Source organism: Cucurbita pepo, chromosome 20 (genome assembly GCF_057944985.1).
Source record: "Cucurbita pepo subsp. pepo isolate OVF chromosome 20, ASM5794498v1, whole genome shotgun sequence".
Classification (NCBI taxonomy): domain Eukaryota; kingdom Viridiplantae; phylum Streptophyta; class Magnoliopsida; order Cucurbitales; family Cucurbitaceae; genus Cucurbita; species Cucurbita pepo.
Window position 1 is genome coordinate 10,697,562 of NC_141817.1, and position 16,118 is coordinate 10,713,679.

Consider the following 16,118-nt stretch of genomic DNA (forward strand, 5'->3'; position numbering starts at 1 on the left):
CCAACTAATGTAGGATCTCACAGTCACTAGTCCTCGCTGACACATTGCCTAGTGTATGGCTCAAATACCATTTGAAATTTGAAATTTTAGAAATTGTGATGAAAATGATTCCTTGGTATCTTGTTTTAGAGCTATTTACCTGATCTCTTAAATTGTTATTTGTTATGGAAAGAGACTTACTCCACCCTTATTATAGAAGAGAGTTTTGCAACTATATTTTTGCACTTTGATCGATTCAAACACTTCCATTATACTTTAAATGACCGTAAGAAAATTAAAAGCATTGTTAACGAGACCATCTTTTGTGGATTTAACTCTTGCAAACTTTGTCAACGTAGGTATAATTCAACGATAACAGTTGCAAACTTATCAATACGAACACAGCTCAACTGTATCGGTTATATATACTCTTCTTCGTAAGTTTAGAGCTTCAAATCCCAAACCATTCAAACTTCTTTATTCCACAAAGTTCATCAATACAAATACACACAAAAGAAAAGAAAAAAAAAAAAAAAAAAAAAAAACCCATTAAAACATGCATAAATGGCATCACTTGCATTGCTTATTAGTCACTCCATGAGCTGAAATCAAAGCAAGCTTCCATTCAAATGGAAATGCTATTAGGAATCCCTCTCCCAGTGAGCCCTTCGGAGCTAGTAGGAAACAGCAGAGTATAAGGCATCTCCACAGGCCCTACTCGGTTCTTCAGCTCTGGATCCTTATTTCTCCCACCAATCCTCCCTTCAATTTCCCCTAACCTCTCCCCAAACCTCTCAAAAGCCTCCAAAGCCTCCTTGTCCAAAGTCCATTCAGGGTTACTTCTCTGTCCCAAATACACCTCATCAGAAGAATGCCTTGACAATATCTCTATAACTGACACTCCCACAAGAGCCTGCAACTGTGAAGTTATCGTTCTCAACAACGCCTTCTCGGGGTTCGACTCCAGCTCTTTGTATTCACGTGTGCCCTCTTCCGGTAGCAGTCGACGACTCGTCGATGGTCGGTTCGGAGAGAAACCCCCGTAAGGGTATTGTCCGAAGTTAACTGCTGCATGAAGAGCTGAAGAGATCCATATGATGATTGTACAACTTTCTATTAGGTCTTGAATGGATTGCATCTTTGGCCACCATGGTTCGTCTTTCTTATCGCCGTGCCCTCTCTCTCGAAGCTCCTTCCACCATGATTGGAGTTCGGTGTCGTTACGGAGTGTTTCGTCGTTCTTGTAGTAGAACGAGCAGTAATCTGTTACCCATGTTTTGATGGCTGACCAAATCTCGAGACCGTCGACGGCATATGGATAATCCTCTATGAGGAGCCGAAGTCCATGTGGGGCGCTTGGATCCTCCATTGCAACTCCTCTTAACGAACGTAAGATTTGAATGTTAACGAATGAACGAACGAACGACAAAATTAAATGAAATGTTTTGAAATGAATACCTCTTGATTAGATCGACAGGGAGAGCTTGGTCGGGGAAGACCCAACTCTTGTAAACAAAGGAAGACATCTCCATGGAGTACTTAGCGGGATAATGAGTTGTCTCGATGATACCATCAGCATTAATGAGGGATTGTCTAGCAAGAGCGTTGATGTTCATGGTGTCCCGGAAGTGAGGAACGAGCAACTTATGGATTGGATGAATAACGCTTAATTGTCTGTTTGTCGCGATCACAAATGGCTCGATTGTTGCATGAGTATTCAGCCTATGAGTGATCGAAGTAAGCAAATTTAAGTTTGAAATGAAATCTATCGAGTTGGATAACTCGGGAACTAAAATGCTACTCAACTCGAACTTTAAGAACAAAATTTTTTTAAAATCAAGCTTTTCAAAATAGTCTCAATTGTAAAATTACATAAACTTGAATGGATTATGCAATAGTCCAAGTCCACCGCTAGCAGATATTGTACTTTTTCTTTATGAGCTTCCCCTCAAGGTTTTTAAACGCGTCTGCTAGAGAGAAGTTTCCACACCCTTAGAAGGAATGTTTCGTTCCTCCTCTTCAACCGATGTGGGATCTCACAATCTCCATCCCCTTGAGGACTAGCGTCCTCGTTCACCCTTATAAGGAATGCTTCGTTCCCCTTCTCCAACCAATGCAGGATTTCATAATTCATTCCCCTTGGGTGCCAGCGTCCCCGTTCACCCTCATAAAGAATGTTTTGTTCCCCTTCTCCAACCGACGTGGATCTCATAATCCACCCACCTTGGGGGCCAGCATCCTTGCTGGCACACTGGCCGATGACTGCCTCTGACCATTTGTAACAACTCAATTCCACCGCTAACAAATATTGTCATCTTTAGACTTTCTCTCTCAGGCTTCCCCTTAAAGTTTTAAAACACGTCTCTCTCAGGCTAAAAAAATGTTTCGTTTCATCTCCAACCAAGGTGGGATCTCACAATCCACCCCCTTGGGGACTAGCATCCTCGCTAGCACACCGCCAAGTGGCAGACTCTGATATCATTTGTAACAACTCAAACCCACCGCTAGCCAATATTGTTCTCTTTGGGCTTTCCCCTTCAGGGCTTCCCCTCAAGATTTTAAAACGGGTCTACTAATGAGAGATTTCCACACCCTAAGGAATACTCCGTTCCCCCTCTACAATCAATGTGACATCTCACATACAACTTCTTAGTTTTTCCCATAACCAGGCACTCGGGAAAAACTTAGCCCCCCAAAACGATCTTCTTCATTAAAAACCCTACTTTTTTTCAACCTAAAATGCATAACATTGAGTTAAATCATGATATAAGAAAGCTTTACCAATGACTAATGAGTTGATGGAAGCCAGTATCATTAACAGCAACATAAGCCTTAGCCAGCAGCCAAATGGAGCCCTCAACTCCCTCCACAGCAGGTACCACAACCCTACTAACGGCACCAAATTGGTCTCCTTGAGGGTGCGGCAAGCTCAATTCAATAGCCAATGGCTTCAAAGTCCCATCATTTTTCAAGAACAGAAGTGTTCTTGTAGCGTAAGTCTTGGTGGAAGTTCCATTGATTCTTCTAAGATATGGAATCAGTGGGTCATGGTGGTTCAAAATGTATAGCTTCTTCTTCTCCACTGCCTATTCATACCAAATTGTTAAACAAAAGCTTAATCCAATACTAAAATAAGCTCTAAATTCTTGGATTACCTCGTCCACTCTTAGTCCATCTAAGCCACCTTTGATGTGTTCTTCGGTTATTTTGCTTGTTTGATCACCATAAATTGTACGGTCTAGATTGCTTGGAGGTGGAAATTCCTGTAATTAAAATATGTTATAAGTTTAATGATTGTAAATAAATTATTACTATTATTATTATAAAAAAGAAATATTACTTGAAGACGGCTAATGACTACGGGGTTGACTCCGGCCAACATTTCTCTCGCAAATTCTTCATCCGTTCTCCATGCAGATTTATCCTCTATTTCACGTCATTAAAAAGAAAAAAAATTATTGTTACGCATGGATAATTATAATAATTTTTTATTAGTAAGTAAGCAATAAAAATCCGTTGGTTATTAGAGATGTTCATTTAACTAAAAAGATGTTCATTTAATTTCGGCCAACAATATAAAAAGATGAAGTTTTTTTTTTTTTTTTGGAGTATCCCGTGAACGGTGGTTGTAACTATAATGGTCCTAAAGTAGCGAAATTTTTTGTCAGGTAAGTTTCGACCCACACGAAAGGCGTAACGATCTGGGCACTGTCTCGAAGAGAGAATCGGTGAAATAGATATGTCTGTGAAGATGCGAACTACCTGCCTTGGACAGAAAGACCCTATGAAACTTCACTGTTCCCTAGAATTGGCTTTGGGCCTTTCCTGCGCAGCTTAGGTGGAGGGCAAAGAAGACTTCCTCTCGGAGAGGCCTGAGCCATCAGTGAGATCACTCTAGAAGAGCTAGAATTCTAACATTGTGTTAGGACTTACGGGCCAAGGGACATTCTCATGCAGACAATTTCGATGGGGCGTAGGCCTCCCAAAGGGTAACAGAGGCGTGCAAGGGTTTCCTCGAGCCAAGCGAAAATTGGCCCTTGAGTGCAAAGGCAGAAGGGAGTTTGACTACAAGACCTACCCGTCATATTTTCACAAAAACAAATGAAACTTTTTTTTAATAAAGAAGGAGGAAAACTCCTCTCGAGGAATCCTCGCCGGGATCCCTACGAAAATCAATGTAGAATTTTGCAATGATGGAGATTGAAGTATGAGGATGAGCGTCTTCTCTGTCCTCATCCCGAACATCTCTAAACTCGTGATCATAGATATTCTTATTTTATTTTTATTAAAAAAAAAAAAAAAAAAAAAAAAAAAAAAAAAAAAAAAAAAAAACATTGAAGTGGAGAACAAGAAACAAATCTAGTTTCTACCTTAAAACGACAGCAAACAACCACGAAAAAAACATAGTACAAGAAGAACATACCATGAATTAGCTGAGGAGTTGGGAACCTAAGAAATCGTTCACCATCTGTTCTAAAGATTTCTTTGAGCAATGGAGCTGGAATGTTCTCAGTGATACCCTCAAGCAAAGATCTTGGGACTGGCAACCCCTTTTCAAACAGGGCAAACACATCATTAAAGTCGTCAAATTCCCCGGGCGTCGTGTCAAATAGATCCTCCAGTTTAGGTTTTATCGATCGAGAAATAGATTTTAAGCCATAAGCAAGAAAATCCGACATCTTCAAATGACCAAATCTTTCATCTCTCGGAACATATACATCCGTAGGTTTACTCGAGTCCGATAATCTACTTTCACTTTTGGGATCTGTAAGAATCTCAACACAAATGTTAAACCTTATATGAACGATACCAACCCGAATCTAACTCATCTAGTTAGTACAGAATTTACCTTTCTTAGAAGGTGGTCTACCCGTTCTCCCTCTACGAGGGTAAGGATATTTAGTTGACCCTCCGAGAACCGGACGACCCAGGTCCAAATTGCTATCTGGGTCACCAATATCATTGTAGACATCATAGTCGTAGATTCTATCCCATTCCTTCCGCTCTCCTTTTCCATTTCCTCTAAGGTTCGATAATTCATCTGCCCTATATTTACGAAGTGGCTCTGGTGTTTCATTAGGAAGGTATGCCTGTATTGAAAACATATTAGTTTTACCGACCATAATTATTATCAATCTGAACCTAACTCAACTGACTAAAATATTATAAATACGGTCGGTCAAACTATTTTAAAAAATTTAAGTGTCATTGTCATCCAAACTAGTTGCTTAAACCACTTTATAATATTTAATCATCAATAGTTGACTAAAAATAAATTACTACAAATTGATGTACAAAATCATCCCTTTTTTTCTTCCTTTTTTATTCATAAATTAGAATTAAAATATATAATTTTAAATTACATAACGTGTCAACTTTACGAGACTTTAACGTTTAACATCTTACTCGACCTAAAATAATGAATTGTAGCGCTATAAGAAATCGACCCATTACAAACGTCGTTACCATTAAGGATTCGATGGTGAGTTTTTACCTGGTTGGCGAAAAAAATACGATCGGTTTTATAATTTTTAGCGGGATAAACCCAAGAATTGCAGTCGAAATGGAGTCGTCCATGGCCGGGAACGTCCTCGAGCGTGACGGATTTGAGAAAGAATTCACTAAAATGTTCATTTCTGATAAAGAAAGCTCCTGGAACTCCAAGTTCTTCATCCCAATCAAATGTAACACTGAAGGCTGTTTCTCCTGCAAATATTGGGATTATTGTATTGGCAATCCAATTCTCCAAGTAAGCTTCCTCTCCAACTTTCCCTTGAAAATTTTTAGCTGTTTTGTTCGAGAAAAAAGAAAACCCGAGTCAATAACCTAATAATATTACTCGGTATCGGTAGTGATTGAACTTTTGACTTAGAAATTAAAGTATATGTCATGTATGGCTAAGCTATGCTCATATTGGTCATGTATGTCAAATCTTAATCCTTAAAAACCACCTTAAAATATCTTCTAGGTTTTTTTTTTGTCTCAAAAGGGATTTTGTTTGTTCTTTAAGGATATTTTGTCTCTCAAAAGTGTGTAATTTTATTTTTGACTTTTTGTAAATGTTTCAAAAACTACTCTTGAAATAGAAACGGAACGTCAAACGGAGATTTGGACCTGAAATAATGTCACACTACACTGTTTTAGGTCACTGCCACACCGTTTCAAGTCCCGATTTTCGTCCAATATTCACATATTTTAGCTCAAGAAGTAGGTCTAGTTTGAAATATTTGCAGAAGGTGAAGGGTAATATCGTAATTTAGCCAATTTCGAACTCTAGTAGAATAAAACTTAAAAACAAAAAGAAGAAAAACGTAAAAAAAGACGGAACTAAAGAGGCCCAGAAAAATAAAATAATTTTTCGACAAGCTGAACATAATTCAACGGGTATGTAAAAACATCAAATCATCAATCAAAACGTTTAAAAAAATTTGAAAAAAAACTCAAAAGTTCAACGAATACTAAAAACATCATATCATCGATCAACACGACTAAAAAAACTCGAAGAACTCAGAAGTTCAAGTAATTTCAACAAGCTCAACATAATTCAACAGATACGTAAAAACATCATATCATCGATCAAAAAGTTAAAAAAGGAAAGCTCGAAAAACTCACAAGGATCGCCATGATCAGCACTAACGAGGCGAAGAGAAACACCGCCCCCTAAAATCTCGTGAAGATTATCGAGAAGAGATGAACCAAAATCATTGAAATCCAAAACATTGCTTCGCATCAAAACCACAGTTCCATGGATCTTCTTCCCTCCATGCCTCAGCTCAGAGATAGCTCCCACGATGCTTCCAATCAACATATCTCTTCTTATGTATATCTATGAGTATCTCAACTGCACGCTCTACAACGCCACAAGGCTCTAGCTTTTTATAGCCCAACATATGCCTCCCATTTTGTTCTTCCTTTTTCCACCATTATCATAAAAGCTTTTCCCATCAAAGTCAAAGTTTTGACAAAAATTTCACCTTTTTTCGTCGGGTTTTTAAGGGTTTCGTGCCCATTTCTCTCCACAAAAAGCTCGTAAATTTGGAAGACCGAAACTCAAAAGCTTCGAACCGACACTTCGATCTTAATCAGCCGATCAAATTTGCTTAAATTTCGAAAAAATACAAGATTTGTTCACGGGATAAAAAAAATTAAATTTATAAAAATTAAAAATTTATCAAGTTATTTTTAAATTGAACAAAAAAAAAAATGCCATAATCACGTGGGAAATTTAATTATTTTGACAAAAAAAATAAATAAATAAAGACAAAAATTTGTTCATAACTTTTCCCACCTAACGTTGAAACTAGGAGAGAGAGAGAAAGGTGGTAACTTGCACGTTTTCATTTAACGAAACAATGTCGTTCATATAAAATAATAATAATAATAATAATAAAATAATAACTAAAATAATTACATCTTTATCTCTTTTTACATTTTAATTAATTAAGTTAAATTATAATAAAAAAAATGGCAGAGGTGTTCAAAAAAATCTGATGACTCGAAAAACTCGATCAATACAACTTAATTTGTATATTACGAGTTGGGTTATGAATTTATTGCGCCGGGTTACGTTTAAATAAATAAAAACTTTTATAGATTTAAGTTAGTTTTTTTTTTTCTTTTTTTTTTATTATTTATTTTCAACTACTCTTACAAATATTTTTTAATTATTGAAAATATATTTTTTAAAAATATATACTAAAATCAAGTTCATCGTTTGACAATAAATAAATAGTTATTTTTAAAAATTTTGAATAAATAGTTATTATTCGTGAATTGAGTTCATTATTTAATAGGATTGTTCGATTCAAATAATTAGGTTGAGTTAAAAAAATGTTTCAATCTGATCCAACTCAACTCACGAATAATCCTAAAAAACGTTCAACTTTTTTTCATTTCTTTCAAAAATACGCTTATTATTTTAAAAATTGTCTTATTACCCTCTCGACCTTTTAAACGTTTAAAATTAAAAATTAAAAAATAATACAAAAAAAAACTTAAGATTTCATATAAAAATTGAGACATGAAATGAAATGATATAACCGTGGTTGTTGAAAAAAACTATGAATTCATGTAAAAAACAACAAAAATGGTGTTTTTTTCATTGGTCTTGATTTATTTTTTGAAAATAAATATTTATGTTGTACTAAAATATTAATATAATAAAATTGCATCACATGAAAGGGTAAAAAAAAAATTATTTAATGTCGGTAGATGTACGACACATATTTTAAACTCCGACAAAGGAAAAAAAACATGTTTTTTTTTAGTTATTTCATGCCACAAATAAATTCAAACAGTTAATTATTTAGGTTAATTGTTGTGTGAATAAAATATAAACTGATATTAAAAAAAAAAAAAGTTATTTAAAGAAACTAAGTTATTTTGTATTTCAAATAAATATTGAATTTAATTTTGTGAGGATGATAATAAATGTCGAAGTCACAAGTATTTTTAAAAAATAATAATTTAAAATTTTAAAATTAATTATAGAAATATTAAATTCAATTTTGTGAGGATGACAATAGATGTGGAAGTCACGAGTATTTCTAAAAAAAAATATAAAATTTTAAATTAATTAATAATCATTTCACTCATTTTTAAATAAATTAAAATTTTTTATTAGATATTTGATTTTATTGATATTTTTTTATAATTCGTAACAATTCACAGCCTCATGATTCTATAATACGTTTATAAGAGAGAAATTTTCACACCTTATAAGGAATGTTTCATTTTCCTCTCGGACTAACGTGGGATCTCACAATCCACCCAATTGGGGCCCAACGTCCTCGTTGACACACCACCTAGTGTCTGACTCTGATATCATTTGTAATAGCCATCCCCTACCGCTAACAGATATTATCCGCTTTGACCCGTTACGTAACGTGTCAAAGCAGACAATATTTGTTAGCAGTGGACTTGAGCTGTTACAGATGATATCAGTGTCAGTCATCGTATGATGCAATACACTCGTTGAAGTAGGACTAGACTTACTCCACAATAAACGCATTTTAAAACTATGAAACTGACGGCGGTACGTAGTGAGCTAAAACGGACAATATGTACTAGTGGTAGACTTTGACTATTATAATAAAAACATCGATTGAGTTAATCATATAAATATCAAACTTATAAATATATTAAAATATTTATGAAACGGTTGAGATTTAATTTAAATTTAAAATTGTGGAGATAAGATCAAGATAGTATATTTTTATTAGAAAGAATTTTTTATATCCAAATTGTCGTTGTTACATTCCCCTCGAGTATCACAATTTAATATTTTAATCACATCCAAATCTTATTTAATCTAGTTGAAGAGTATAGTTTGATATTAAATATAAACTATATATTAAATATATCATAAGATAATTACAAAGAACAACCTTATGTTTTGCCTATATTTTAATGTCATTTGCTATTATAATATATGTCATGAACAAGGTGATATTTGAATAATTATTACTTTATTTAATACATTTTTTATGCAACAAACTTTATAATATAAAATTGCGTGATCGTTTCTTTAAAAATCTGATAACCCTAATGACCCGATCAGTTCAATCTAGGGTTATGAACTTATTTTAATATTAGAATTCTAGAATGAAATGAAACACTTCGAAAACGACGTTGATTGAAAGTAACAACTGCGTACCTAATTTTAATCAAGACATCAACAACTGTAACATATTTTCCATAATTTCACTGTAGTTGCTAAAGGCAACCTTCCCGAACTTGACAAAAATGTTTACGGTCTAAAAACTAGAACTAAATACAGAAGTTCGGTCGTAAACGAAACTTAGGGTAAACAAAAAAAAATCGATAATAAATTCAAATTTGATAGAGATTATCCGATTTGTACCATTCAATTTGTAATATAAAATAATATGATAAAAAAAAATTAAAAAAAAAGTCTAAATTATTTCAATTTATTATTATTTCTTCTTCTCTCACCTCCTTTATAAATTATTTGAATAGGAACACGACTAAGTTTAGGACATGGCTCTGATATCATGTTACACGAACACGACTCTCCACAATGGTATGATGCTGTCCACTTTAAGTGTAAGCTCTTATGGCTTTGCATGGCTCTAATATCATGTTAGACGAACACGACTCTCCACAATGGTATGATGCTGTCCACTTTAAGTGTAAGCTCTTACGGCTTTGCTTTGGACTTCCCAAAAAGCCTCGTATCAATGGAGAGTATTCTTTGATTATAAACCCATGATCGACGTGAGATTTTCATCATCCAACAGAAACAATATTAAACACAAATAATTGGGAATTATATTTTTTAAAAAAATTAATAAAAGTTAATAAAAAAATGAAAATATTTACGTTAAATGAAGGCATTAATATGATGTCCATGTCAATTCTCTCGTAAACGAGACGTTTCTTTGCAAAGAAAAACCTTAAAAATAACAATACGCAAATTAATAATTTAAAAAATTAATTGCCCAACTTTTTTATTTTTTAAACCACTTTTGTTCATTAAAAAAAATAAAAAGAAATAGAAAATCCACTCTGACTGAAATTCCGCCACGTCATCAACTCTTACCGATGTGGCTGCAGCAGCCCTTGTGGATTAATTAATTCAATTTTAATCTTTTAAGAATTTCAATTTTATTTTGAAGTTTATCTATATTTGATTAATATTATCCGCTTTGATCCGTTACGTATCACCGTTAGCTTTATGTTTTTAAAATACGTCACTTGGGAGAATTTTCCACGCCCTCATAAAAAATGTTTCCTTCCTCTCTTCAACCGATATAAGATCTCACAATCCATCACCATTAGGGTCAGCGTCCTCGTTGGCACACCGCTTAGTGCCTAGTGTCACAGTCATGTTCGTCCAAGGCGTGTTGCCCATGGCCGCATGCTCATGACAAGCCAAACCCTTTATGTCTTTCCATGTTCTAGTGTTTTCCTACTGTATTTCTAGGGAGTATGACGTTTCGAAAAAATCATGTTTAGGCCTGACAGATATGAAATGCCTCAAAATGTAGTATAGGGGATATGACTAGTTGTCAACTTCTCCCTACCCAAGGTTATATACTGTGGGTCGTTGTGTTACTCTTTTGCTTGATTATATAACGTCTCTTTCAAAAATCTCTCTCTGCCCTCGTTTTCTAAAACTTTCTCTTAAACCGAGGCTAGAGGCTTGAGCATACATCGCTTGGCCGTAGGCGACGTAAGAACAAATTGGCTTAGCTCACTTGTCATTGGAAAGTGAGTGCTGCACAATCGCAAGTCCGCTGCCATCAAGAGTGCGATTGTGACACCTAGCTCTAATACTATTTGTAACAGCTCAAGCCCACCGCTAGTAGATATTGTCCGCTTTGGCTCGTTACGTATTGCCGTTAGCCTCATAGTTTTAAAACGCGTTAGAAGTTTCCACACTCTTTTAAGGAATGCTTCGTTTCTCTCTCCGATGTGGGATCTCAGAATAAAAGGCACCGATCTAGTACAACCCCTATAGTCTTGCAACGCTTACACACCCTCATTTTGACCGCTCCATCTAAAAAAGGCTAAAGTAGCATGAATGAGTATAAAGATACTTAGTACGTAGTTTACTAGTAGCTCTTAATTCATTATGAAATCTTATGTAATTAATTTGTTCGTTTAACGTTCCAAGGTACAAATTCTTCCTACGCTACACCCTAAATTTACCCGATCCACCTAACCTCAACTTAGAGTCCTAGTGAGAAAGTGACAAGTTCTCTTTTCTTAGCCTTGTTTGGACCGTCACTTCTCATCCGTTCGTTCTCAAAGTTTTAAAGTTTCTTGGTTCAATTTTTTACTAGTCCCTTTTGTCGTCGTAATCATCATCTAAACCATTAGACTTTGAAAACGTGCCAAAAATCTTAAAAACAAAACAAGAACGTCAATAAGTGGAGGTAATGATCATAAATTTAATTTTTTTAATAAATATAAAATTAAATAATTATACAACAAACACTAAAAATTAAGATTTTCTTACAAGATATAAGAGGGATTTGGTTAGAAAAAAAATGTGTTTAAAATAATAATTAAAAGTGTATGCTTCCAAGTTTTGCCAATCATTTATATATATAGTCAACTGTTTGTATGGTTATGTTTTGATTCGAAAATCTATGGATAAAGACTTAATTTAAAAAGTAAGAAATATAAAATTAAGGAACTCCAAATTAGATTCATATCTCAGATTTTATTTATATATATAATATATATAATATATATATATATATATATGTATAGGCAGGTTTTTCAACTCTCGTGTTTGTTTTTGTATCTATTTTTCTCTACTTATTTAAGAAAAATTTTGATACTCGATAGAATTGTTTTTTAAAAAGTGATTTCAGTTCCCGAAAAAATTTAATCAAATTTCAACTTTCAGTTATTCGAAGTCCTCTATGAGCTTCTTCCCTCTAAAAAAATTCGAAGTTACTTTGATCTTGAAGGGTTTGGAGTCTTCTCCGAGCTTTCTCGATCCCCTTCTCCTTCTCCTTCTCCTTCTCCTCTCGTCCGCATGAGTCTAATTGTTTTTGGGCTCGATGTGGGCTTTTTGGGCCAAAATTTGGGCTTTTGGATCAATTTTTATAAAAAAAAACAAAATGGTATACATATACATATATGAAGTATGTATGTATATATGTATGTATTATTTCAAAAAAAAAGAGAGACATATGGTTTTGGTACAGAAAAGAAATGTCACCAAGGGGCCGCCGATCTCTAAATGGATCCGCTCTATAGCTACTCGATCTCGATCAAATGGCTTTGGATGGTCCATCCTGGACTTGAACCAGAGACCTCGCCCGTCGGTTCTTCTAGTTTTTCCAAGAGTCAGGGTTGAGCGGATAGGTTGTCTTCAGTCTATGAACAAGTTTAATTGAAGAGAATCTGTATAATCCAAACGAGAGAATAGTATGTGTAAGACTGTAAATGTTCTAGCACCATGCCAAATGTGTCTGAAGAAGAAGAGCAAAGCAAACGTAGCGCCTGGTACTCGAACATTGGCTCGAGGTATTTTCTTTGCCCCTTCTTACCCTGAAAAAACAAGGGCACCTTTCTAATGTGAAATGGTGCTAAAGGTGATAGCAAGTTGGTGTTATGAAATGATACCTAAATCAGACTTTAGTTTGTATTAGGTTAACAAGAATTAGGTAGGTAGGTTGTGAAAATGAAAGAACATAAATGCATATAATGGGGAACTTGATCATGGATTGCTTCACCAATAACACACTTCCCAACGTCAAAATAACGACTCAAACCCACCGCTAGTAGATATTGTCTTCTTTGAGTTTTTCCTTTTCGGCTTCCCCTCAAGGTTTTTAAAATGCGTTTGTTATGGAGAGGTTTTCACACCTTTATAAAGAGTTTCGTTCTCATCCCCAGCAGACGTGGGATCTTGCAATTCACCCCCTTTGAGACTCAGCGTCCTCACTAACACTCGTTCCCTTCTCCAATCCATGTGGGACACCCCAATCCACCCCCTTTGGGGCCAACATCCTTGCTGGCACATCGCCTCATGTCCACCTCCTTCGATGGATACCATTTGTAATAGTCCAAGCCCACCGCTAGCAAATATTGCATCTTTGGGCTTTCTCTTTCAAACTTCTCCTCAAGGTTTTTAAAACGTGTATGCTACGGAGAGGTTTCTACACCTTTATAAAGAATGTTTCGTTCTTCTCTCCAACCGATGTGGGATGTCACATTTGAGCACAATATTAGGGGCAGAAAGACTAACAAGTATCTCCTACAACAACCATACACAATATTTCACGTCTCCAAATTGAAGCTTTCCCAAAGAAACATGATACAACCTATCAAAGAGTGAATTTTTGGGCTCACATCAAAAGTTCAGCAAGCTTACGAGTTATGGCTTATCGGCAGAACTTCTTTCTGCTTTTCACCTTAAGGAAAGAGTGAAAGTTTGAGCTAAGTATGAACAGATGCTAAAAGCCTCGATCTATCTTACTTGTACAATGAAGAATAGTTCCTTCAAGTAAAAGTTAGCATTAGTTTCGAATAGGACAAATCTAGAGGTAAAGGGCTATCAAATTATTTTGTAATACACACAACTACAAGCATGTGATTAATAAGAGATAAAAATGTGGGACACAAGGAACTTCCGATCAGAAAAATGAAAGAACATACAAGGCAAACTCACAAAAAGAAGAGTCAAACACTAACTAAAGAAATAAACATTACACCGAGAGGACCAAACCGAGCTCGTAACTACAAAAAGGTCAAGTAATAGATGGCCATAAGGTCTCTCTACTTCTAAGTCAAATCCCTTAGAAATAGTGTGATATCCCACGTTGGTTGGGAAGGAGAACAAAAACACCCTTTATAAGGGTGTGGAAACCTTTCCCTAGTATACGCGTTTTAAAGCCTTGAGGGGAAGCCCGAAACAGGATGCCCAAATAAGACAATATCTACCAGCGGTGGGCTTGGGCCGTTACAAATAGGCTTGCCACACCGCCTCCTGCAAAGAATGCATCATTGCAGACCCAACACAACAAAATACAGACTTAAGTTCTAATTCTTCTTTGCAAAACCTGTCACCAAATAATTTGACCTCCTTGAAAATTTTAATCTTCCATGAAGAGGAACAGGCAAAGGCATCGGAATGAAATAGGGTTACATAAAATATGAAAGAAAGAAGAACACGAGAACCCCCCGAAGTAATAGGAGTTCAGACTCCAACGTCTCGTCTCCGCAGGCTGAACGTTTTAAAGGACAAAAAACTAAGTGAATGATCTACTCGACAAAGGCCGACAAAAAACCAAGGAAAGGGGGTTAGAAGAAGGCAGAATAGAAGACACTGAATGAAGCTTCTTCTTGAAAAGGTGATAAGATGAGGAAATAAAGCACGAAGTGGGGAGTCACCAACCCACTAATCCTCCCAAAAGTAAGCCTTAGAGTCCTTTACATCCAGACATTCCACAAATGGAGAGAACATAGGGAGACTTGAAGAGATAACTAACCAAAGGTTTCTACTCAACCCCTTAAGACCATGCTTTGGTGGTACTACCATGATTGTTGCATTTCTAATGGCTAAGCACACAGATACCCATTGGAATTCACGGAGGCATGCCTAGAATTTCTTGGGCAGTCTACTTAGACATCACCAAAATAGAACACAATCTTATTCAAATACTTTTTTCATATAAAAATATATACATAGGTCTAATTCAACTTCCAAGGAAAATAGAAGTATATTATTCAACATGCTTGAATGAAGCCCCATTAGAGCCACAGAGCTCAATTGTGTATTAGGGTTGTTTGAGCCTCGGACATGGCCTATACGAAAGGACATGAAGTCCATTAAAGATCTAGAAAGGGTGATTCCATTGGCAAGGGCAAGAATACGTTTCTCTCAAAGGAAAAAAAATACAAAAAACTAGACCAATTATGGGTATGAATATGATAGGCTTCCACTGAAGAGCGTTTGGGGTCAAACGAGGGGCTGAGGCAGTAATGTGAACTGGGATTTAAGTAGTTGTTATGGAGGTAAGACATCATTAGTTGTTAATCTGATTATTTTTGGTATTTATGCAATTATACATAGACGAGCGATGGAAAGAGAAGGGTAGCGTTTCAGCCATATTTTGTTAGTGAGTGATTAAGAGAGATTAGGAAGCTCTCAAATTCTCCCTTTCTCCTTCGTAATCTCTCTCTGACTATGAATACCGAAAGTGAGTTCTATCAGAGAACAGTGAGATACAAACTTATAATATTTTGGGTCACAAGATGGTCGGGTTAGAGACTTTTCTTTTAAATTGAGGCATATTTTAGAGCTGGAAAGCTTCTACCAAGTGAGCAAGTGAAAACAATAAGTGTCTACTTGAGGGGTGATGCAAGGTCATGGTTTCCATCAGAGCAACATGGCATACCATGTATGGGAAAGCTGAGTAGATTCTTGGGATACATTGTTCAAGAGAGTAATTTTCTCGGAAGTGGCAATCCAAAAGAGCTAGCTCAAGAGGAATCAAGAGGAATCTGCTACAAATAAAGTCCATAAAGGAACTACACAAGGGGAGGGATACTATAAATCATCGAACGGCTTCATGCTAAACGGCAGCGAAGCACATGAATTGCTAAAGAACTTCTAGAAGAATAGTAGAGCGGTGCGGGACTAACAGCTTTCAACC

The 16,118-nt window shown here is 35.7% G+C and overlaps 1 protein-coding gene across 1 annotated transcript; it reads right to left on the reverse strand.

The window, feature by feature from the left end:
* Positions 1-429: 429 nt before the first annotated feature.
* On the reverse strand, positions 430-6,894 carry LOC111782626 (putative linoleate 9S-lipoxygenase 5). Its single transcript, XM_023663409.2, has 9 exons — positions 6,592-6,894; positions 5,474-5,766; positions 4,829-5,069; positions 4,403-4,744; positions 3,320-3,405; positions 3,135-3,242; positions 2,761-3,065; positions 1,438-1,701; positions 430-1,358 (listed from the first exon to the last, which is right to left on the reverse strand). The coding sequence occupies exons 1-9, from the start codon at positions 6,785-6,787 to the stop codon at positions 605-607; spliced, it is 2,589 nt and encodes an 862-aa protein (XP_023519177.2). The 5' UTR covers positions 6,788-6,894; the 3' UTR covers positions 430-604.
* Between the last annotated feature and the right edge of the window lie 9,224 nt (positions 6,895-16,118).